General features: G+C 43.4%; 1 protein-coding gene across 4 annotated transcripts in view; it reads left to right on the top strand.

Annotated features, from left to right (window-relative positions):
* CYB5R4 (cytochrome b5 reductase 4) overlaps window positions 1-25,986 on the top strand; it is a 415,380-nt gene that overhangs the window by 56,322 nt on the left and 333,072 nt on the right. For all 4 annotated transcript variants that reach the window (XM_073589653.1, XM_073589651.1, XM_073589652.1 and 1 more), the window contains exon 3: window positions 1,414-1,514. In XM_073589653.1, the coding sequence (XP_073445754.1) occupies window positions 1,414-1,514 (101 nt within the window). The remainder of the gene's footprint in view (window positions 1-1,413; window positions 1,515-25,986) is intronic.

The following is a 25,986-nucleotide window of genomic DNA, read 5'->3' as shown; positions in this document are numbered from 1 at the left end:
GGCAAAATTTAGGAGAGCCAGAACGGGGCTGTCATAGACTTGCATTGAAAAGTGATCTCTGGGCTTGTTCCGGTAAGCACTGGATTGATCCAGTAGGTCACAAACTTATGGAGACTGACTAGAGCGGCTCGGATAACAGCAGAAGGCAGCGTATGGTAACTATAAGACTAAATGCAGGGGCCTTACATTAGTAGCACCACTGCAGTTCTGCAATTGGAAAAAGCTCCTGGAGTGGTGCAAAATTCACAGACTTTACCTATTTCAGTGTTTAAGTAGGTTTATATATAAATTGATCCCAAATTGAGCTTTGCTCCAGTAAATAGACTATTACTACTTTTATTAACAAAACACTGACTCTTCAAGTAGTTATAAAAGGTTGTTCCAGATTACCCATACTACAATACAACATAATAGGTGGTCGTTTTAAGATCTCTACGCTATGCTCTCTATTCTTTGCCCTGTATGCCCATGGCCTGTCATGCCATGCCTTTCAAAGCCCATGGCACTCACAAAGATAGTGGAGAACTTCGCTTGGCAAACATCATAGTCATTCCTACAGACAATGAATGGGTAGGCAAGCGCACGTCTCTCGATTCAATTTTTCCTGGCCATAGTTGATGGAGTTCTCAGCAGTAAGCCTTGCACCAAACTAAAAATGATCACCTATGCTGGTTATTGATGATGATTTTTGAAGACTGCAATAGCCCTTTACCGTATAAGGCTATGTTCACACGTTGCGTTTTTGCTGCGTCTTTTAATGCAAATTTTAAGCTGTGTTTTACAGAACCAGCAAAGTCTGAGATTTCAGAAATCTCATGCACACAGTTTTTTATTCCTCCCTGAATTAGAAAACTGCTGTGTTTTTGAAAGAAGCAGCATGTCCCTTCTCTCCGCATTTTGTAGCATTTTTTCAGCCTTAGGAAGCAAAAATGCAGAAAAAACGTTGCCATCAATTTTTGCAGCATTTTTTCACTTATAGGAAGGCCATTAGTGCAAAAACGCAGCAAAATCTGTTGCTTTCCTGCCAAAAAAGCAGGTTTTGCCCTGCAGAAAAAAAACGCAGCTAAAACTCGACGTGTGAACATAGCCTTATCAGGATTCTCCTGCAAATAAAGGAACCAATTGTTTAACACAATTTTATGTCCGAGAAATCTTATGGAATTTTCTGCAAAGTAGATCATTTTACCTTTTAAAGAAAAAGAGCAAAGAATCCTTCTCCTTGTTCCAGTCAGTGTTGGTAAGCAATGTCTATATAGTGTATGGGCAGTTTATAAATGTGAAATGTTACTGTCCCAATCATTTAGAATATTGTTCCCACCTTTACGTATAGATCCTTTTTCCGTTTAATCATTAAGGGGTGAACTTTGATGGAAATATGAATGCCTGTTAATATGTGTATGCTTTATTATTTAGGATTGGTGTATAATATCACTCCTTACATGGAATACCATCCTGGCGGAGAAGAGGAACTCATGAAGGCAGCTGGAATAGATGGCACTCAGCTTTTCGATCAGGTACAGGAACAACATTTTAGCTACTTAGATTCCGGCCATATCATTGATAAATTAGTTGAAGAAATATCTTTTGTCTGCAGATAAATTGCTGTCAAACTTTAACCCCTTAAGCCCCAAGGGTGGTTTGCACGTTCATGACCGGGACAATTTTTACAATTCTGACCACTGTCCCTTTATGAGGTTATAACTCTGAAATGCTTTCATGGATCCCGGTGATTCTGACATTGTTTTCTTGTGACATATTGTACTTCATGTTAGTGGTAAAATTTCATTCATATAACTTGCGTTTATTTGTGAAAAAAATGGAAATTTGGCGAAAATTTCGCAATTTTCCAAATTTGAATTTTTATGCCCTTAAATCACAGAGATACGGCACACAAAAAACTTAATAAATAACATTTCCCACATGTTTACTTTACATCAGCACAATTTTGGAACCAAAATTTTTTTTTGTTAGGAAGTTATAAGGGTTAAAAATTGACAGCGATTTCTCATTTTTGCAACACCATTTTATTTTTACGGACCACATCACATTTGAAGCCACTTTGAGGGGTCTATATGATAGAAAATACCCAAAAGTGACACCATTCTAAAAACTGCACCCCTTAAGGTGCTCAAAACCACATTCAAGAAGTTTATTAACCCTTTAGCTGCGTCACAGGAATTTTTTGAATATTTAAAAAAAAATGAACATTTAACTTTTTTTCACAAAAAAAATACTTCAGGTTCAATTTTTTTTATTTTACCAAGGGTAACAGGAGAAATTGGACTGCAAAAGTTAAAGCCCCGTCACACTAAGCGATCTCGGTAGCGAGATCGCTGCTGAGTCACAACTTTTGTGACGTAACAGCGATCTCACCAGCGAGATCGCTGTGTGTGACAGCGATCAGCGAGCGGCCCCCCTGCCGGTATCGCTGATCGCTGGAAGAAACCTCTGGACATTTCTTTGGTCGCTGGTCTCCCGTTGGCCAGCACGCATCGCTGCGTGACAGGCGGGAGACCAGCGATCAGGTGTAAAAAATAATAAAAAAAATAAAAAATATAGTAATTCTCACCTTCCGATGTCCCGCGCAGTCTTCAGGCCTCTCTCCATGCTCCGGTCCCAGTGATCCTTTGCACGAATGACCGCGAGACTTTGTTATCCCTCGAGACCGTGACATCTCGCGGTCATTCTCGCAAAGGATCACAGGGACCGGAGCGTGGAGAGAGGCTGGATGGCTGAACGGGACGTCGGAAGGTGAGAATAACTATATTTTTTATTTTGATTCTATTTTTACAGCGATGGCCAGCGATGCCGGGCACTCGGCATCGCTGTGCTGATCGCTGGTGAAGCTGTCTGTGTGACAGCTCACCAGCGATCACATAGCGATTCACCAGCGATCCTGACACCTTGATATCGGTGTCGGGATCGCTGGTAAGTCGCTTAGTGTGACGGGGCCTTTATTGTGCAATTTGTCCTGAGTATGCTGATACCTGACATGTGGGGGGAAACCACTGTTTATTCGGACTCCCATGACAGCACCACGAGAGAGGGGATCCGCCCTTTAGGAACAGGAAACCTACAGATACAAAAAGGGTGGCACCTCTCCCACGCATCAGTTGGTTTCCTGTTCCTGAAGGGATGGGATCCTACAGAACGGCAGCGGCGGCAGCAGCAGCAGCCAGCCATAAAAGCTCCTCTAAGCAAACAGGAGCATCGTCTGAGAAGAATCCCCCTCATCCTCCGGTACTTGAGAGTGGCACTGGTAAGTGATCTTCGTGAAAGTTCACTCAGTGACGGGGCCCCCCTTCTGTGCTTTATTCTAGGGGAATAAGGCTTCAAGTAAAACTAAACACAGGGAATGCGCACTCTGTGCATGCCCATTACCGGACTCATGCCCCAAAAGATTGTGCCCCCCCTGTATTCAGCAGACAGTGGCGGAAGAGTCGCCCGCAGTAGCAGCGAGTTTGAGAGACATTGTTAGGGCAGAAATGAAGGAAACCCTAAAGTCACTGTCCCAGCCGGAAACAATAAAGGGCGGGGTCCCGGTGGAGTCCGATTCCTCGGCAGAATGGAGGAGAAGTAGAGACTCCCAGGCTTCATCTCCCTCGTTCTCCTCAGGAGAAGAGGACTCTGGGCGGTTTTGTCTGCCTCTTGACCGGGTAGACAAGCTGGTCAAAGCAGTCAGAGGGACAATGGAAGTAGAGGAGCCTAAGCCCCAATTATCCATGCAGGATGTCAGGTTCAGGGGGCTGGAGCAGAGGAAGCATAGAGTCTTCCCGTTAAATCAGAAGATCCAGGATCTAATCCACAGAGAGTGGAAAAAAACGGATAAAAGAGGGTCGCTACCACCAGCCCTCAAACGCAGATATCCCTTCGACGATCCGGCAGTAAATACTTGGGACAAGGCCCCCAAATTAGATGCGGCCATTGCAAAGGCATCGAAAAGATCCTCGCTGCCCTTTGAGGACATGGGATCCCTTAAAGATCCCCTAGACAGGAAGGCAGACACCTTCCTTAAGAATACTTAGGAGATGGCAGCCGGTTCCTTAAGACCAGCAGTGGCGTCAACATGCACAGCCAGGTCCATGATGGTCTGGTTGGACCAGTTGGAGTCACAATTAAAACAGGGTACGTCAAGACAAACAATTCTTGGGGCCCTACCAACAATCCAAGAGGGAGCAGCCTTCCTAGCAGATGCCTCGGCGGATGCAGTAAGAATGGCAGCCAGAGCAGCAGGTCTCTCTAATGCGGCTAGTAGAGCCCTGTGGCTAAAGTGCTGGCAGGGAGACATTCAGACCAGGGCGAAGCTTTGTACTATTCCGTGTGAGGGGGAATATTTGTTCGGCGCAGTCCTGGACGAACTGCTTGAGAAGGCTGGGGACGACAAGAAAAAATTCCCAAATCTCTGGCCTACATCCTACCGACGCCCATTTGGTAGAAGGAGATTCCGTCTGGGGAGAAGGCCCAATTCTTCGCCTACTAGAGACCGTCCCAGATGGGAAGATAGAAGGAGAAGAGGTACGGGCTACATGTTTAGATGCTCGTCTAGAGATCAAAAGAGACAGAATCAATGACTAGCAATTCCCGTGGGAGGTAGACTATCATCCTTCCTTCCGGCATGGTCACAGATTACAAATAGTGACTGGGTGCGCAATGTAATATCCACCGGGCTTAGATTGGAGTTTACCCAGGTCCCGCGGGATACCTTTAAATCCACTCCTTTAAGATCTTCACCCCTTGAACAAGCAGCTTTAGAAGCGGAGGTCTTGAGCCTATGCCAGAAAAACGTCCTGATAGAAGTTCCGGAAGCTGAGAGAGGAAGAGGGTTCTACTCTCCCTTATTCCTGATCCAAAAACCTGATAAGACATTTAGAACGATCATTAACTTACGTTTCCTTAATAAGTTTTTGGTGAACCGTACTTTTAAGATGGAGTCCATCAATACGACAATAAAAATATTGTTTAAAGGGTGTTTTATGGCAGTCATAGATTTGAAAGATGCGTACTATCATGTACCTATCCATGCAGACTTCCAGCAGTTCCTGAGGGTGGCGGTTTCAATAGACTGCACAGTCCGTCATTATCAATATAGAGCCCTTCCCTTTGGTCTCTCTGCAGCGCCCCGGGTATTTACAAAGATAGTGGCCGAAGTGATGGCGCATTTACGGGAGGTGGACATCCTGATTGTTCCATATTTGGATGATTTTTTAATTGTGGGAAAATCAGGGGGCCATTGTACATCCCAGATAGAAAGAGCTAAGTCCAGGTTAGAAAACCTCAGATGGATATTAAACTACGAGAAATCCCGACTCCAGCCCTCAAAAATACAAAAGTTTCTAGGCTTACTATTAAATTCAGAAACTCAGCAGTGTCTGTTGCCATTGGATAAAATGCAAAAGATACAGCAGCAGGTTCTTCGGGCGGTTGATAATCCTTCTATGACCCTCAGACAGGCCATGTCCCTGTTGGGATCTCTAACCTCGTGCATCCCAGCAGTTAGGTGGGCACAATTCCATACTAGAGCCCTTCAGAAGGATGTCCTATTTAATAGCAGGGCCTTAAGACACTCCTTACAAGGTCAACTGTTGCTAAGCCCCTCGACTGTCACATCGCTTAGATGGTGGCTCGATGATGAGAACCTAGCCTCAGGGGTGCCCTGGATAACGCAGATAACCCGTGTTATAACCACAGACGCTAGTCCCTTCGGTTGGGGGGCCCATATGGGGGACATAGTGGTACAGGGACAGTGGGATTCGTATACAGAGATCTCATCCAACCAAAGAGAGCTATTGGCGATAGAGCAGGCAGTCAAAAAACTCATTATGTACCTACAGGGCCATCACGTGAGGATACTCTCGGACAACCAGGTAGCGGTAGCATATATCAACCACCAAGGTGGAACCCGCTCCGACGCCCTGATGCGGACAACAGAACGTCTCCTTCAAATAGCAGAGGGAAGTTTTCTATCTTTGACGGCGCTCCACATCAGAGGAAAGGACAACGTAAAGGCAGACTTTCTAAGCCGCAAGGCTCTAAAGCAAGGAGAATGGGCTTTGAACAGGGATATTTACCACCAGATTGTCCGCAGATGGGGTCGGCCAGAGGTAGACCTCTTTGCCACCAGAGAAAACAGAAAAGAAAAATCGTTCTGCTCTCTGAATCCCAGGGAAAATCCACTAGCAGTGGACGCCCTCCTGATAAGATGGAACTTTTCTCTGGCATACGCCTTCCCGCCATTAAATCTTCTACCTCTGGTAGTAAGGAAGATCAGGGAAGATCGGGCAAGAGTCATATTAATTGCCCCCTTTTGGCCCAGGAGGACCTGGTTTGCATGGTTGAGGACCATGTCTGTATGCGATCCCTGGGTGCTGCCGAACCTTCCGGATCTCCTCTACCAGGGGCCAGTCAGCCACCCACAAGTAGCGAGACTCCATTTGACGGCGTGGTCTTTGAAAGGTCACTGTTAGAGGATAGAGGGTTCTCCAAGAAGTTAATTGATACCCTCCTAAAAAGCAGGAAATTGACTACCACTAACATTTATGCTAGGACCTGGAAGCGATTCCTGTCCACCTTTCAGTTTGACGCCAGAGACGGAATTCCCACGAAACATATTCTGGAATTTCTCCAGAAGGGTCTCGAATTGGGTCTCTCCACAAGTACATTAAAAGTACAAGTTTCAGCCTTAGGGGCCTTGTTTGCATGTGATATTGCCAATAACTATTGGGTAGCAAGGTTCATCAAAGCAGCGGCTAGATCGAGACCCATACACAAAGACAGATGTGTACCTTGGGACTTAAATTTAGTCCTTACGGCCTTGACAGAAAGACCATTTGAACCTCTGGATTCGGCCTCATTAAAGATTATATCTCTTAAGGCAGCTTTTCTGGTGGCGATAACATCCGCACGTAGAGTGAGCGACATACAGGCATTTTCCAGATTGCCCCCTTACACAGAGTTCTTACAGGATAGAGTAATCCTAAGGCCAGATCCAGCATACCTTCCCAAGGTAGCATCACAATTTCACAGGACACAAGAGATAGTTCTGCCTTCCTTCCTCCCTAATCCGACCAACCCTAAGGAGCAAAAACTTCAGGCATTAGATATTAGGAGATGCTTACTTAAATATTTAGCAGCCACGGATCCTTGGAAGAAGGAGAATGCATTATTCCTATCCTTCCAAGGTCCCAGGAAAGGTTGTAGGGTATCAAAACGCACATTAGCGAGGTGGATTAGGGAGGCTATCTCTCTTGCCTACACAGCAGGTGGAGGTCCGGCTCCGCAGAACCTGAGGGCGCATTCCACTCGTGCCATGGCATCATCTTGGGCAGAAAGATCTGGAGTGTCAATTGATCAGATATGTAAGGCGGCCACCTGGTCATCTCCTTCCACCTTTTTTAACCACTATCGATTAGATATGGGTGCCTCTTCAGATCTCACCTTCGGGCTAAGGGTGCTGCAGGCTGTAGTCCCGCCCTAAATTAGTTTACATCTCTGTAATTCTCTCGTGGTGCTGTCATGGGAGTCCGAATAAAGTATTAAGTTACGTACCGGTAACGGTATTTTTCGGAAGCCCATGACAGCACCCTTAGTTCCCTCCCTTGTTCACATATAGGGGTGCACTCCTTTAGAAGATTGTCCACAATTTATGGTATGTGGGAGATGGTGTAAAAAAAAAAAATATATATATATTTCTGCTATATAGGGTAGATAGGTTGTATATATTATATGTTGTGTACTAACCATGGTAGCCTCTCAAGCTCTGTAAACCAACTGATGCGTGGGAGAGGTGCCGCCCTTTTTGTATCTGTAGGTTTCCTGTTCCTAAAGGGCGGATCCCCTCTCTCGTGGTGCTGTCATGGGCTTCCGAAAAATACCGTTGCCGGTACGTAACTTAATACTTTCGGCACATGGCAGACCTCAGAAGGGAAGGAGCGCCGTTTGACTTTTTCAATGCAAAATTGGCTGGAATTCTGATCGGACGCCATTTCACGTTTGGAGAGCCCCTGATGTACCTAAACAGTGGAAACCCCCCACAAGTGACCCCCTTTTCGAAACTAGACCCCCCCAAGGAACTTATCTAGATATGTGGTGATAACTTTGAACCCACAAGGGCTTCACAGAAGTTTATAACGTACAGCGGTACAATTAAAAAATCATATTTTTTCCACAAAAATGATCTTTTCACCCCCAATTTTTATTTTTTCAAGGGTAACAGGACCCTAAAAGTTATTGTGCAATTTGTCCTGAGTACGCTGATACCCCATATGTGGGTGTGAATGACTATTTGGGCGCATGGCAGAGCTCGGAAGGGAAGCAGCGCCATTTGACGTTTTTGGCTGAAATTGAGATCGGACACCGTGTCGCGATTGGAAAACCTCTGATGTACCAAAACAGTGGAAACCCCCCACAAATGACACCATTTTGGAAACTAGACCCCCCAAGGAACTTATCTAGATGTGTGGTGAGCACTTTGAACCCCCCAGTGCTTCACAGAAGTTTATAACGACCGGGCGTGAAAATAAAAAAATCGTCTTTTTCCACAAACATGATCTTTCAGTCACCAATTTTTTTATTTTCCCAAGGGTACAGGGAGAAATTGGACCCCAAAAGTTGTTGTCCAATTTTTCCTGAGTACGCTGATACCTCATATGTGGGAGAAAACTACTGTATGGGCACACGTCGGGGCTCGGAAGGGAAGTAGTAACATTTTGGAATGCAGACTTTGATGGAATAGTCTGCGGGTGTCATGTTGCTTTTGGAGAGCCCCTGATGTACCTAAACAGTGAAAACCCCCCACAAGTGACCCAATTTTGGAAACTAGACCCCCCTAAGGAACTTATCTAGATGTGTGGTGAGCACTTTGAACCCCCCAGTGCTTCACAGAAGTTTATAACGACCGGGCGTGAAAATAAAAATATCGTATTTTTTCAACAAACATCATCTTTTAGTCCCCATTTTTTTTTATTTTCCCAAGGGTAACAGGAGAAATTGGACCCCAAAAGTTGTTGTCCAATTTGTCCTGAGTACCCTGATACCTCATATGTGGGAGAAAACTACTGTATGGGCACTAGGGTGACTGGATCTCATATGGGGGGGAAAAAATGTTGGAATCTTGTCCGTCTGGACCCCACAAAATGATTCCCCTTTCCAGATATTGAGAGAGCCAAAATTTGAGCTCGATCAAACGACGTTAACCCGTGCCGCTCGTCGCTCAAAGTTTGAAAAAATCCAAATTGAGGTATTTTAAGATTTAGGTATTTTGCATAGTCTGTTAGACTATAAAGAATTTGACAACAACATTGCAGAAATAGCCCTGACCAAATTTTCGAACCATTTTTGGTATTTGAATGCAGAGTTGGTGGAATTATCGTTTTTTTGATCCCACCATTACAGACAATGAAAAGTTGTTAATGGCTAATAAATTGCTCAGTAGCACAGATGAACCATCAGAGCACGCTAACCTACATGAGTTGATAATTTTACATAGTTACAGTCATATGTTAAAGTTTGGGCCCCCCTATTAATGTTAACCTTTTTTCTTTATAACAATTTTGGTTTTTGCAACAGCTATTTCAGTTTCATATATCTAATAACTGATGGACTCAGTTATATTTCTGGATTCAAATGAGGTTTATTGTACTAACAGAAAATGTGCAATCTGCATTTAAACAAAATTTGACCGATGCAAAAGTATGGGCACCTCAACATAAAAGTGACATTAATATTTCGTAGATCCTCCTTTTGCAAAAATAACAGCCTCTAGTCGCTTCCTGTAGCTATTAATGAGTTCCTGGATCCTGGATGAAGGTATTTGTGACCATTCCTGTTTGCAAAACAGTTCCAGTTCAGTTAAGTTTGATGGTCGCCGAGCATGGACAGCCCGCTTCAAATCATCCCACAGATGTTCAATGATATTCAGGTCTGGGGACTGGGATGGCCATTCCAGAACATTGTAATTGTTCCTCTGCATGAGTGCCTGAGTAGATTTGGAGCGATGTTTTGGATCATTGTCTTGCTGAAATATCCATCCCCTGCGTAACTTCAACTTCGTCGCTGATTCTTGCAACATTATTGTCAAGAAACTGCTGATACTGAGTTGAATCCATGCGACCCTCAACTTTAACAAGATTCCCGGTGATGGCATTGGCCACACAGCCCCAAAGCATGATGGAACCTCCACCAAATTTTACTGTGGGTAGCAAGTGTTTTTCTTGGAATGCTGTGTTTGTTAGCCTCCATGCATAACGCCTTTTTGTATGACCAAACAACTCAATCTTTGTTTCATCAGTCCACAGGACCTTCTTCCAAAATGTAACTGGCTTGTCCAAATGTGCTTTTGCATACCTCAGGCGACTCTGTTTGTGGCGTGTTTGCAGAAACGGCTTCTTTCGCTTCTCCTTGTGCAAAGTACGCTGTATTGTTGACCGATGCACAGTGACACCATCTGCAGCAAGATGATGCTGCAGGTCTTTGGAGGTGGTCTGTGGATTGTCCTTGACTGTTCTCACCATTCTTCTTCTCTGCCTTTCTGACATTTTTCTTGGCCTGCCACTTCTGGGCTTAACAAGAACTGTACCTGTGTTCTTCCATTTCCTTACTATGTTCCTCACAGTGGAAACTGACAGGTTAAATCTCTGAGACAACTTTTTGTATCCTTCCCCTGAAAAGCTATGTTGAATAATCTTTGTTTTCAGATCATTTGAGAGTTGTTTTGAGGAGCCCATGATGCCACTCTTCATAGGAGAATCAAATAGGAGAACTACTTGCAAGTGGCCACCTTAAATACCTTTTCTCATGATTTGATACACCTGGCTATGAAGTTCAAAGCTCAATGAGGTTACAAAACCAATTTAGTGCTTCAGGAAGTCAGTAAAAAGTAGTTAGGAGTGTTCAAATCAAGAAAATGATAAGGGTGCCCATACTTTTGCACCGGTCAAATTTTGTTTAAATGCAGATTGCACATTTTCTGTTAGTACAATAAACCTTATTTGAATCCAGAAATATAACTGAGTCCATCAGTTATTAGATATATGAAACTGAAATAGCTGTTGCAAAAACCAAAATTGTTATAAAGAAAAAAGGTTAACATTAATAGGGGTGCCCAAACTTTAACATATGACTGTATCTAATCTATTCTAGAGCTTTTGTTAAAGTAGTTTTTGAAACGTCAGAATATAATGCTCGGCATTTGCTTACAACTTGCAGGACATATTGCTTTTGTTCTTCATCTTTTGTCAGAAGGTCGTTAAAGTCGGTTACTTCCTACCTCTTTTAATTTTTCTTTCCTAACTTTTGGCTTTACAACCCTAGCATGCTCTGATGGTTCATCTGTGCTACTAAGCAATTTATTAGAAACTGGGTCTGAGCAGAAAAAGTAAATTAATGTGCATGCAAAATGTAATTGCATATGAACACATGACCTTTACACAGAGAAAACCAAAAGCAAAACACAAAAAAATTCCAGGATATTTGTTTTGTGTTTTGCTTTTGGTTTTCTCTGTGTAAAGGTCATGTGTTCATATGCAATTACATTTTGCATGCACATTAATTTACTTTTTCTGCTCAGACCCAGTTTCTCATTTGTTTCATTGTGCATTCTGTGCATATAAGGGTGTGACCGCCCTGTTTCTGAGTTGGAAAATCCATCCTGTCTGGCCTATACTATTACTGGTGGTTCAGTCCCTCTGTCCTTGTTCACATTTACGTCACTTGACAAGTGGAAAGGTTTTAAATACAAGAGTTAGGACTGTCCCACAAGGGTTGCCGTGACGTGGCGGGATGGCTTCTACATTATTTTGATCAAAATTATGTTAACTAAATACCCTTATTATTACTATTATTACTGCCTTCATGCAGTTTTTGCAATATATTTTTTTACTTTTTTATTCCAGGATATTTGTTTTGTGTTTTGCTTTTGGTTTTCTCTAAGCAATTTATTAGCCATTAACAACTTTTCATTGTCTGTAATCGGTGGGATCAAAAAACGATAATCCCACCAACTCTGCATTCAAATACCAAAAATGGTTTGAAAATTTGGTCAGGGCTATTTCTGCAATGTTGTTGTCACATTCTTTATAGTCTAACAGACTATGCAAAATACCTAGATCTTAAAAAACCTCAATTTGGATTTTTTCAAACTTTGAGCGACGAGCGGCACGGGTTAACGTCGTTTGATCGAGCTCAAATTTTGGCTATCTCAATATCTGGAAAGGGGAATCGTTTTGTGGGGTCCAGACGGACAAAATTCCGACATCGATTTTTTGAGGTCACCCTAATGGGCACACGTCGGGGCTCGGAAGGGAAGTAGTGACGTTTTGGAATGCAGACTTTGATGGATTGGTCTGCGGGTGTCATGTGCGTTTGGAGAGCCCCTGATGTAGCTAAACTATTGAAACTCCCTACAAGTGACCCCATTTTGGAAACTAGACCCCCCACGGAACTTATCTAGATGTGTGGTGAGCACTTTGAACCCCCAAGTGCTTCACAGAAGTTTATAACGCCTGGGCGTGAAAATAAAAAAATCATTTTTTTCCACAAAAATATTTTTGCCCCTAATTTTTTATTTTCCTAAGGGTAACAGGAGAAATTGGACCCCAAAAGTTGTTTTGCAATTTGTCCTGAGTATGCTGATACCCTATATGTGGGGGTAAAACACTGTTTGGGCGCATAGCAGAGCTGGAAGGGAAGGAGCACCATTTGACTTTTTCAATGCAGAAATGGCTGGAATTGAGATCAGACGCCATGTTGCATTTGGAGAGCCCCTGATGTGCCCAAACAGTGGAAACCCCCCAATTATAACTCCAACCCTAACCTCAGCCCTAACCCTAGCCCTAACCCTAGCCCTGGCCCTAACCCTAACGGGAAAATGGAAATAAATACATTATTTTTATTTTATTATTTTTCCCTAACTAAGGGGGTGATAACGGGGGGGTTTGATTTACTATTTATGGCGGTTTTTATCAGGGCTGTGGAGTCGGTAAGCCAAACCTGCGACTCCGACTCCTCAATTTCCCTTACACCGACTCCGACTCCGACTCCCACACATATTGCTTATATTTAAGTGAAAAATTTATTGTAGTACAATGTGAACCTCAGACATTTAATCATTTTTATGATCCAATAATCAAGATATTTAGATAGAACAGAATATATATTGGTGTACTACCCGGTTTTCATTCTTTTTGGTACAGATACGATATGGATAGACAGATATGGATAAATGGATAGATAGAGCAGATTTCTAATCTGCTTTTGCTATTGAAAACATTATCTATGAGCTCAAAAACCTTTCAGGTGATGCGGTTTTTTAAAAAGATGATCAGCTTTTGCAGCGGAAAAACGTATCCTCAAAAAACACAGGAAAAACGCTGTGTGTGAATGTAGCCTTAGATCAGGAATAGAACAGCCATTTATAGGACATTTCATAACTTTCCCAAACTCCTATTAAAAAATATTCAGCACATCGTGCATTGAATTACTGTACCCAATTTATTATATATTTTAGGAGTCGGAGTCGGTCCATTTTATACCGACTCCAACTCCGACTCCGACTCCACGAAAATGAGCACCGACTCCGACTCCGACTCCACGACTCCGACTCCGACTCCACAGCCCTGGTTTTTATGTTTGGCAGCTGTCGCACGCTAAAAGACGCTTTTTATTGTAAAAATAGTTTTTGCATCACATATTGAGAGCTATAATTTTTCCGTATTTTGACCCACCGAGTCATGTGAGGTCTTATTCTTTGCGGGACGAGTTGACGTTTTTATTGGTACCATTTTCGGGCACGTGACATTTTTTGATCGCTTTTTATTCCGATTTTTGGGACGCAGAATGAACAAAAACCAGCAGTTCATGAATTTCTTTTGGGGGGGTGCGTTTACACCGTTTCGCGTGCGGTAAAATTGATAAAGCGGTTTTATTCTTTTCGGGTCAGTACGGTTACAGCGATACCTCATTTAGGTCTTTTTTTTATGTTTTGGCGCCTTTATGCAATGAAAACTATTTTATATAAAAAAATAATTATTTTTGCATCGCTTTATTCTGCGAGCTATAACTTTTTTTTACATTTTTGTGCGGATGACGCTGTATGGCAGCTTGTTTTTTGCTGGACAAGCTGACGTTTTCAGCGGTACTATGGATATTTATATGCGTCTTTTTGATCGCGCGTTATTGCACTTTTTGTTCGGTGGTATGATAATCATTATTTTTTGCTTCGTTTTCAAAAAATGAATTTATTAGGGAATATTTTTTTTCTTTTTTACTAATTTATTTGGCGATTATTTTTACACTTTTTTTTTTTTTTTAACTTTATTACATTGTCCCAGTTGGGACATCACTGTCCTGTGATAGATCGCTGATCTGTCACATCACAGATCACTGTGACAGATCAGCGATCTGTCACAGGCATAGACGCAGACTTCCTCATGCCTGCGCTTTGCAGGCACTGAGGAAGTCAGCTCCCTACAGGCCCCCGAAGGTCCCCGTCGCCATCTTGGATCCGGGGGCCTGTAGGGAAAGAGCCCCCCGCAGCAGCGCTGCACATTGCGCTGCTGTGGGGGTTCAGGGAAGCACGGAGGGAGCCCCCTCCCTGCCGATGCTTCCCTTTAACCCCCGGTACACCGCGATCGTGTTTGATCGCGGTGTACAAGGGGTTAACGTGTCGGGGGCGGTCCGTGACCGCCCCTGACACATTGTGCTAGGTGTCAGCTGTGATAATCAACTGACACCCGGCCGCGATCAGCGGCGCTCACCACGTGGGCGCTGCTGATCGCTATGACCTACTATCCCGTCCCTGGGAATTAAGTCCCAGGGCACATGGATGGGATAGTACGTCATATGGCAGAAAGGGGTTAAGTTATATTTAAGGTTAGAACTGCAAGGGAATTTCATTTTTGTGCTACACTGTGCCACTTTTGCCATAAAAAATAGCAGAAATACTGACTGGGAACCTGTCAGCACAAAATCACTGAGAAGAATAATAATAATAAATTTTATTTCTATAGTGCCGACATATTCCGCAGCACTTTACATTTCAGAGGGGACTTGTACAGACAATAGACATTACAGCATAACAATAATCACATACATTATAGCAAATACCAAGAGGAATCAGGGCCCTGCTTGCAAGCTTACAGTCTTTGAGGAAATAAGGGGAGACACGAAAGGTGGGTGGTAACAGTTGCCCTGATTGTATGGACCAGCTATAATGTTAAGTGTGTAACAGTACAGACACAGAGGGCTAATGGATGCATAAAGCATGTGGGAATATGATGCAGGTAACCTAGTTATGGTAAAACTTTTGGCTGTGCCACACAGGGATAGATTAGGTTAATGTGTTGAGGTGATAGGCCTGTCTGAATAAATGCGTTTTCAGGGCACGCTTAAAATTGTGGGGATTGGGGACTACTCGTATTGACCTGGGAAGTGCATTCCAAAGAATTGGCGCAGCACGTGTATAGTCTTGGAGGCGGGAGTGGGAGGTTCTGATTATTGAGGATGCTAACCTCAGGTCATCAGCAGAACGGAGAGCGCGGGTAGGATGGTATACTGAAACAAGGGAGGAGATGTAGGGTGGTCCTGAGCCATGGAGAGCTTTGTGGGTGAGGGTAATAAGTTTGTACTGGATTCTGGAGTTGATGGGTAGCCAGTGTAATGACTGGCACAAGGTAGAGGCATCGGTGTATCGATTGGCGAGGAATATGATCCTGGCAGCAGCATTCAAGACAGATTGGAGGGGGGAGAGTTTGGTAAGAGGGAGACCGATTAGAAGAGAGTTACAATAGTCGAGACGAGAATGAATAAGAGAAACAGTAAGAGTTTTTGCAGAGTCAAAAGTAAGAAAAGGTCGAATTCTAGAAATGTTTTTGAGGTGCAGATAACAAGAGCGAGCCAGTGATCGTATGTGGGGGACAAAGGAAAGCTTGGAGTCAAGTATGACCCCAAGACGGTGGGCATGTTGCTGGGGAGTAATAGTGGAACCACACACGGAAATGGCAATGTCGGGTATAGGTACATTAGTAGAGGGAGGAAACACAAGGAGTTCAGTCTTTGACAGGTTCAGTTTCAGATATAGTGAGGACATGATGTTAGACACAGCGTTTAGACAATCGCCAGTGTTTTCTAGAAAGGCTGGCGTGATGTCAGGAGAAGAAGCGTATAGTTGGGTGTCATCAGCATAGAGATGGTACTGGAAACCAAATCTACTGATTGTTTGACCAATAGGGGCAGTATACAAAGAGAAGAGGAGGGGGCCTAGGACTGATCCTTCAGGAACCCCAACAGTAAGGGGAAGATGAGAGGAGGAGGAACCGGCAAAAGATACTGTAAAGGAGCGGTCAGAGAGATAGGAGGAGAACTAGGAGAGAACGGTGTGCTTGAGGCCAATGGAACGGAGCATAGTGAGGAGGAGCTGATGATCCACAGTGTCGAATGCTGCAGAGAGATCTAAGAGAATTAGCATGGAGTAATGACCATTTTATTTAGCTGTTAGTAGATCATTAGAGACTTTAGTGAGGGCAGTTTCAGTAGAGTGTAAGGAGCGGAACCCGGATTGGAGAGGGTCGAGAAGAGAGTTATCAGAGAGATAGCGGATAAGACGGGAGTGGACCAGGCGTTCCAGGAGTTTAGAGATGAAGGGAAGATTAGAGACAGGTCTATAGTTAGCGGCACAATTTTGGTCGAGGGATGGTTTTTTAAGTAGTGGATGTATGACGGCATGCTTAAATGAGGAGGGAAAGATACCAGAAGAGAGAGAGAGTTTAAATATTTTAGTTAGGTGAGGGGTGACCGCAGGGGAAAGGGGCTGGAGTAGATGTGACGGAAATGGGTCACTGGTGCAAGAGGTTGGGCGAGAAGATGCAAGGAGCCTGCTTACTTCTTCTTCTGTGACTGGTTCAAAATCAGAGAGTGAGCTAGATGCAGTGGGGGAGGGAGGACAGTGCATGGTATGAGGGGATTGGGAGATAATTTCCTGTCGAATCTGGTCAATTTTTTCTTTGAAGTAATTGGCCAGATCGTCGGCTCGAAGCTCTGTGGTTGGGGCCTGTACTCTTGGGTTGAGTAGAGAATGAAAAGTGTCAGAGACGTTTAGGGTTATTGGACAGTGAAGTGATGAGGGTGTTGAAATAGGTTTGTTTTGAGAGGTGAAGGGCAGTGTTGTTTGTTCGAAGCATAAACTTAATGGATGAAATCTTCGGTTAGGTTGGATTTTCTCCACAGACGTTCGGCGCACCTGGAGCACCGCTGCAGGAAACGTGTTTGCAGGGTGTGCCAGGGTTGTCGCCGTCTGTGTTGTGGTGTTCTATGTATAGGAGGTGCAAATTCATCCAGGGCACTTTGAAGTGTTTCATTGTAATGCTTCAATGCAGAATGAGGACATGAGAGGGAGGAGATAGGGGCCAATGAAGACTGCAAGTTCTTCATAAGTTTCTTAGTGTTAATGGCCTGTATGTTTCTATAAATATGGACAGTGGGGGTGACCTGAGCAGCCTGGCAGTTCTTGATACAGAATGAAAGAAGGTTTTGGTCAGAGAGCGGGAGAGGGGAGTTTGCAAAATCATCCACTACACAAAGCCGAGAGAAGACCAAGTCGAGGGAGTTTCCGTCTTCATGCGTTGGAGAATTAGTAAGCTGTAAAAGGCCAAATGAGGAGGTTAGAGATAAAAGGTGAGTAGCAGATGGGGAGAGGGGAAGAGCAATGGGGATGTTGAAATCGCCCATGATGAGGGTAGGGATGTCACAGGAGAGAAAATGTGGATCCAGGAACTGATGGGAGGGGCCGGGAGGACGATATACCACCGCCACTCGCATGGAGAAGGGGGTGTAGAGTCTGACGGCATGGACCTCAAAAGAAGGGAAAGACAAGTGAGGGTACTTGAGGGATAACCTGAAAGGTACATTTTGGTGATAGGAGCAGACCAACGCCTCCACCTGCTCTATTGTCTAATCTTGGGGTATGAGAGAAGTGTAGTCGACCATATGAAAGAGCAGCAGAGAATAAGAAAGGAAAAAGTCATGAATGATGGAGAGTTTGTTACACACTGAGCGAGAATTCCAAAGTGCACAATTAAGAGAGCCAGATGGCAGGCAGGGAATATTGATATGATTAGAGGGGTTTCTGAGTGTTGCAGTTGGAGGGTTTGACTTTCTATAACATGGGGGACCAGGGTTGGGAGCAATGTCTCCTGCAACTAGGAGAAGGAGGATAGAAAGAGTGAGCAGATGGTTAAGTGATTTGTGAGAGCGTCTCTGATGTTGAATGGTGGGACTGAATGGATCTGAGAAGCCAAGCACATGCGCTCCGTACACCCTTCAGCACACCTTCTCACCTACTTCTTTTCCATTTCTGCCTCCATAAGGCCAGAGCTATTTGTCAAAGAAGAGTTGAGTGTAGATAGAAGAAAAACGAGTAGGTGGAAAGCTTTATTGAAAATGTTTGATCACGTCACGGTGCGCCGAGGGACTGTACTTGTTTTGAACAGTCATTGTGTGCTGATAGACCTTCCTTTAACCCCTTAATGACCGATACGCATTAAAACTGGGGTAATTAAGGGCCTTATTTCTCAGCGCCATTTTAAGACGCCAGTGAGAAATAAGTGGATAGCGTCCCACAGGGACCGAAAATTACGCGGGTGACAGTTTTATGTTTTGCAATTGATCGGGATCGATTAACCCCTTTAAATGTCGCTTTCAATCGCAACAGCAACATCTAAGTGGTAAACCCCTTTCTGACATCGGGCGTAAATTTGCACCGATGTCGAACTCCCTCCCTTTCATGTGGGCTCCGGCGGAGGGCCCACATCTTTCCAGGGACATGTCAGTTCTTTTGAACAGCTGAGGCCTGTTTCACATTTCCGTCATTTGTGGTCAGTTAAAATCCGCCAGAATGTGAAAAAACGGATCCGTTTCCGTTGTGACCCCAACGGATGCCACTGGACCCGTTTTTAGACGGATCCGCTGTAGTCGGCAAGTGGATGAAATTTAAGGGAACCGCGGTCAGAGAGCGAGAGAGACAGACACTTGACAAAGGAAATCTACCAGGCATATGCCCGGGAGACGCTACAATTCAGGTGGATCCGTCAAAAACCGGAGACAACGGACGACCATCAGTCAAAATCCGCCGCTAATGCAAGTCTATGGACAAAAAAAAACCGGATCCGCCAAAAAAAGGGGCGTATCCGTTTTTTTCTGAAACTGGCGTATTTTGACTGATGTCAAAAAACGGAAATGTGAAACAGTCCTGACATGTACCCAGAACAGCCGCGGGTGGAATCGCAATCCACCATCGGCTATTAACCAGTTAAATTCCACTGTCAAACTCGGAAATTCGCCCATCAGTGACCCCCGTCATGTGATCACGGGTCACTGATGGGTTGGCATGACAACCAGAGGTCTCCTGGAGACCTCTATGGTTGTCACTGCCGGATTGCTATGAGCACCACCCGGTGGTCGGCGGACATAGCAAGTCATCAATTCTGCTAAATGCAGGCGATCTGATCATCGCCTGTATGTAGCAGAGCTGATCCGGGTTATGGCAGCTTCTAGCCTCCCATGGATACTATTGAAGCATGCCAAAAGTTTTAAAACAATGTTTTTAAAGTGAACCTGTCACTCTATCCAGGCATTTTTAAGTAAAAGATCCACCTTGTGCAGCACTAATGCTGCATTCTGTCAAGGTGGCTCTTTTATTTAGCGTCCCTTCCACCGCAGAAATAATCGTTTTTAAAATTGGTCAGACATACCTGATATTTGTCAGGGGGGCAGGGCTTTCCCCCTTGGACACATAGCCTCACATACGTCAGTCATGTCCAGCTTTTGAATTTGGCGCCGCCTCCTCAGCGTTCATTTCTTCTTCTCGTGCCTGCTGCACCGCTGCCCTGCTTAGCTCTGCCCCTACTGGTCACATGGTGCTGACGTCATTACAGGTCCTGCTCGCACCCACTGCTTCGCTGAGCTCCGCCCCTACTGGTCACATGGTGCTGACGTCATCACAGGCACTGCTGGCACCACTGCTTGCTGAGCTCTGCCCCTTCTGGTCACATGGTGCTGACGTCATCACCGGTCCTGCTGCACCACTGAAAGAATATTACAGTGCAGGTGCAGAAAAAATGAACGCTGAGGAGGCGCCAAATTCAAGAGCTGAACATGACTGACGTATGTGAGGCTATGTGCCCAGGGGGGAAAGCCCTGCCCCCTGACAAATATCAGGCATGTCTGACCAATTTTAAAAACGATTATTTTGGCGGTGGAAGGGACGCTAAATAAAAGAGCCACCTTGACGGAATGCAGCATTAGTGCTGCACAAGGTGGCTCTTTTACTTAAAAATGGCTGGAGGGGGTGACACTTTTAAAGTGAACCTATGAAAAAAATAAAAGTTTAAATCACCCCCTTTTCACCCCATTCAAAATAAAATTATAAAAAAAAATTCAAACATACCTATATTTGGTATTGCTGCGCTCAGAATTGCCTGATCTATCAATAAAAAAAATAAAAGATTAACCTGATCGCTAAACGGCGTAGCGAAAAAAAAAAAGTCAAAATGCCAGAATTACGTTTTTTGGTTGCCGCGACATTGCATTAAAATGCAATAACGGGCGATCAAAAGATTGTATCTGCACCAAAGTGGTATCATTAAAAACGTCAGCTTGGCATGCAAAAAATAAACCCTCACCCAACCCAAGATCACGAAAAATGGAGACGCCACGGGCTATTTGACTTTTGGAGAACAGATTTTCGTGCAATAGTTTGTAGACTCTGTAAACAAAACCCACAAGTTCCAGAAGAGCAGACCCCCCCCCCCTCAAGTGACCTCATTTTGGAAACTAGAGCCCTCTGGTAATTTAAGGTGTTGTGATGATTTTATGGGTATTTTCCAGAATTGAGCAGTAGTGGATGTTGCCAAGTGAAAATTGCCCATGCATTATGCCCAGCTCGTGTTTATGGAGACATGTACACTATAATTAAGTAGGCTGTCATCGCTATAGAAATGCCAAACATGTGGATGCTAGATTTTGTTTAGGCACGCTGGGGTTCAGAGTGAACAAAGAAGGGGAGAGGGCGCGCTACCATATGCAGTAGAAAAAGATGCAAATGTAATAATGGGATGCAACACCTAGTATGGATAATAACCATTAACTGGAGAGGAGAAAGATCAACCAAAAAATGGTGTGCACATCCACATAATGACTAAAAATAAAACATCTTTATTTAGACACCTGAGACACAGCAAACATTAAAACCACTTAAAAAACATGTATAAGAGCAAATAAGCCACATCCCTGAAGGTGGAATAATGAGGGACATAATAAACAATGAACCAGATGGACCAAGCAAGGAGAGGCACATATGCTATAAATAAGCCGCAAAATATCCATAATATAACATGCAAAGTGAGACATACACATTCACAAATGGGGCATGATGAAGATTAGAGAACCTGTACACAATAAGTATAATGAATAGACTGAAGCATCATGTTCCCAATAATATTAAACCCAAAATTGCAGCACATGCTCCGGGCATATGTGAGATGTAATGTGAACAGTGGATTTAAATCCAGACCACAAGGCTTGTGTATCTCTCTGGGTCTAAAAGGCCTGGTTAGATGTAGATGGTAAAAAATCCCAAAACTATATGATGTATACAACCTGTGGTGTATAATCTGAGGGTGCAGCAGAATGGTAGCTGGCTATATAGTGATGTCGCAGCTGCCCGATCAGTTCAAGAGAGGCTCATGTATAGAGCCAGAATAAGTATAAAGTCCCAGTGAGAAAGGGGTGTGGGGAAAGCCCCACGCGTATCAGTGCTGCAAACCGCTTCGTCAGGGGTAGTGTAGGGTTGAGAAGCAGGGGGCATTTAAAATTTGTGAGTGCAGAATTTGTTGGATTTATTTTGGGGGGAGAAGAGCCATTGCTCTTTTCCAGAGACTTTGTGCTATCAGTACTGTGGCTGGCCCCTATATTCCCAGTGATGGGTGACTGATATGAGTGGGGACTTGCTTTAATTGTGGATTAAGTTGAAGCTTTTATTGGGAATATTTTACATAACATTTTGGTTCACATTTATCTAGCGCTCTACGCTGAGCACTTACATTGAGGTTCCCACCTAAATGTCTGAATGATGTGATTCAGATGAAACCCCTGAGGGATCCTTTCACTATTGTGAGGCAGCAGAATTACTCTGGACTCTGTCTGGCCTCTTTTCAGTGGTGTCCTTCATTTCAGAGGTGCACAAAACTGTGACTGATCGTGCTTTTATGCACGCTTAAAAAGACCGACACTGCTGGATCACAGGCCACATGGTGTGCAGTGTCTCCATCTCTCTCATTATAATGAATCTTCCGCCAATTGTGCCGCCTGAATCACGTATACCAGCGATTAACACAGAAACCCTGGTGTAAGCGCTCAGTGCAGAGCCCAGTATACAGTGGGTGCGGAAACTACTCTGCACCCCATCTTGACTGAAAAAAACAGAAATGTAGACATTTTTACAAATGAACTTTTTTGAATTTACCAAATGGCTGCAGTGAAACAAAGAGTGAAAAATGTAAAGGGGTCGAGATACTTTCTGTACTCACTGTAAATGTAAGCCGAGCCATGTTGCGATCTTTGGGAAACACGGTGAATAAATCAACAGCAGGTAAAGAATTGGTTTTATTTATTTTTTACTCCATTCTTTGTGCGGTATAAGTGATTAGACAACTTTATTCTTCGGGTCATTACAGTTGCAGCATTGCGACATTTATATAGTTTTTTTATGTTTGGCTGCTGTCACAAACAAAAAGACTCTTTGAAGAAAAAAAAGTCTTTTAATGTATGACAGCAGCCAAAGATAAAAAAATGATATAAATGTGGTACCATTGTAATCATAGTGGTGATGTTGTTTTTGAGGAAAAAAAAAAATTTTTTTGCATCGCTAAATAATTTGAGAGCTAAAATTGTTCTATATTTCTGTCAACAGAGTCATGTGATGGCTTGATTTTTGTGGGACAAGTTGATGTTCTTATTGGTACAATTTTCAGACATATAACATTTCTTTTTCACCTCTTTTTATTCTGTTTTTTGGGCGACAGAATGAATAAAAACCTGCAATTCAGGATTTTTTTTTATTCCCTTCACCAGCATAAGGCAGCTTTAGGGTATGTGCACATGTTGCGGATTTCCTCTTGTAAAAATCTGTGTATTCTTCCTCTCTTGGCAGAAAATGCAGTTCAAAATCCGCACGTTTTTGATGCAGAGTTTCTTGTGGATTTGTATGCATTTTTGTAAGCTTAATAAAGATATATTATTTAACAAAAAAAGGAATTGTGATGTCATTTCCGTGTCCAACCTCTTCTTTTACATTCTCCATTGAAGACCATAATGTCATTACATACCATGTTCAAATATAAGTGAATATAATAGATATATTTCCTCTACATTTGCTATACCACCATATCCGCATATAGTGCTCATATACTGCCATATAGTAAACACATAAAACCATATAGTTCTCACATACTGCTATATAGTGCTCATATACTACCATATAGTGAACACATACTGCCATATAGTGCTTATATACTGTCATATAGAGCGCATATATTGCCATACAGTGAACACATAAAGCCATACAGTGCTCATATACTGCCATATGGTGAACACATACTGCCATATAGAGCGCATATACTGCCATATAGTGCTCATATATTGCCATACAGTGAACACATAAAGCCATACAGTGCTCATATACTGCCATATGGTGAACACATGCTGCCATATAGAGCACATATACTGCCATATAGTGCTCATATATTGCCATACAGTGAACACATAAAGCCATACAGTGCTCATATACTGCCATATGGTGAACACATACTGCCATATAGAGCGCATATAATGCCATATAGTGCTCATATATTGCCATACAGTGAACACATAAAGCCATACAGTGTTCACAAACTGCCATATAGCGCTTACATACTACCTTATAGTGCATGAAACGCAATATCTGTTTATTTTTCAAAAAAATTGTGTGGGCTCCCACATAATTTTCATAACCAGCGTAGGGAAAGCCGACAGCTGTGGGCTGATGTTAATATTCTGGGAAGGAGCCAATAGCCATAAAGGTTCCCAAGCTATTAATATCAGCTCACAGATGTTTGCTTAGCCTTTACTGACTAAATTACAGGGGAACCTCAGGAAAAAATTGACATGGGGTCCCCCTATAAAATCAAACCAGCAAAGGCTAGGCAGAGAGCTGCAGTCTGATATTTAATAGCCTGGGAAGGGGCCATGGATATTGGCACCCCCACAAGCTAAAACATCAGCTCTCAGCCACCCTAGAAATGGCACATCTTATAGATGCGCCAGTTCTGGCACTTAGCTTCTGCTCTTCCCACTTGCCTTGTATTGTTGGCAAGTGGGGTAATATTTGTGGGTTGATGTCACCTGCGTATTGTCAGGTGACATCAACCCCATGGATTAGTAATGGAGAGGTGTCAATAAGACACATATCCATTACTAATCCTATAGTTGTATGGTAAATAAAGACACAGCCAGAATAAAGTCCTTTATTAATCTTAATTAAACCATCGCCTAATCCCGGACTCCCTTGTCTCCTGCAGCAAAAATAAAATAATAAACCAACACAAATACTTCCTGTCCAATGTAATCCTAGATAACCAGTGTCCCATGACAATTTCACCTGTAGAACAGTGTCATTGGGAGTTGTGACTGCTCTACACGGCTACGGTGGCACACTGACAGGAGATAATCGCTCCTGCAGTGCATCACTGAGAGGTCATTGGAGTTCGTGTTCTCACTTTATGGCACTACCGCTGTGTGAGAATTTTCTCACACAGTGGTGCCGCAAGTGACAGCATGAACTCCAGTGACCTCTGATGGCGGCGCAGTGATACACTGCGGGAGGATACCTCCTGTCACTATTTCACCAGAGCCTTGTAGAGCGGTCACATCTCCCGATGTGACTGTTCTACACGTGAGATCGTCGTGGGTCATGACATTTGTTATTTAGAACTACTGCGGAACAGGGAGTATTTGTGTTGGTTTATTATTTTATTTTTGTTGCCTGAGATCGAGGGCGTCGGGGAATTAGTTGTTTGGTAAGTATGAATGTTTTCTTTTTTTTGTTTTACAATTTAACACAGTCGCCGGATGATGGGACTACTATCTCATCATCGGCTCATGCGGTCACTGTAGCAGATATAGCCGAATGGGAGTAGTAGTCCCATCAGACGATGCCTGGCTACAGACAGACACCCGCAGACAGACACCCACACACTCTTCCTCGCTCCTTTCCGCAGTGTTTTTGGCACGCAAATCCACAGACCTTCTTACACCTGCAGTTTTGCTGCGGATTTGACTGACTCAATGTAAGTCATTGGGTGCAGAAACACTGCAGATTCGCAAAAAGAACAGACATGCTGTGGAAAATAAAAGGCTGCAAATCCACGCGGAATTTTCCGCAGCATGTGCACAGCAATTCTGGATTCCCATTGATTAACATTGGTTGGGCAATACATTGCAGGTTTGTTGCAATTCCGCGTGGAAAAAATGTTGTGGATCCGCTTAAAAATCCTCAACGTGTGCCTTATACTTCTGGTCATTAGGATTACAATGGTACCACATTTATATAATTTTTTTTTTGTCTTGCCTCTTTGACACAATAAAAACTATTTTTTACAAAAAAAATAATTATTTTTGCATTGCTAGATTCTGAGAGCTGTAAATTTTTTTTCTCCGCTGACAGAGCTGTATAGTTGTTTGATTTTTGCGGGACAAGATGACATTTTCAGCAATACCATTTTTTTGCGGTATGATGAAAAATCAGTCTTTTATTTTTTTTATGGTGTTCACTGAAGGGGATAACTACTTTGACAGTTTTATAGATCAGCCTATAAATAGAAAATTGTTCACAGCATTCAAATATGGACACTTCCAGGGATATTTTCCCATCTCCAGATCCTTTCCCAATATGTCGTAGATTTA

Source organism: Dendrobates tinctorius, unplaced genomic scaffold, assembly GCF_039654945.1.
Source record: "Dendrobates tinctorius isolate UK_male_01 unplaced genomic scaffold, ASM3965494v1 ptg000111l, whole genome shotgun sequence".
Lineage (NCBI taxonomy): Eukaryota > Metazoa > Chordata > Amphibia > Anura > Dendrobatidae > Dendrobates > Dendrobates tinctorius.
The sequence above is the reverse complement of the archived record's forward strand: the minus strand, read 5'-3'. Positions and strand labels throughout refer to the sequence as shown.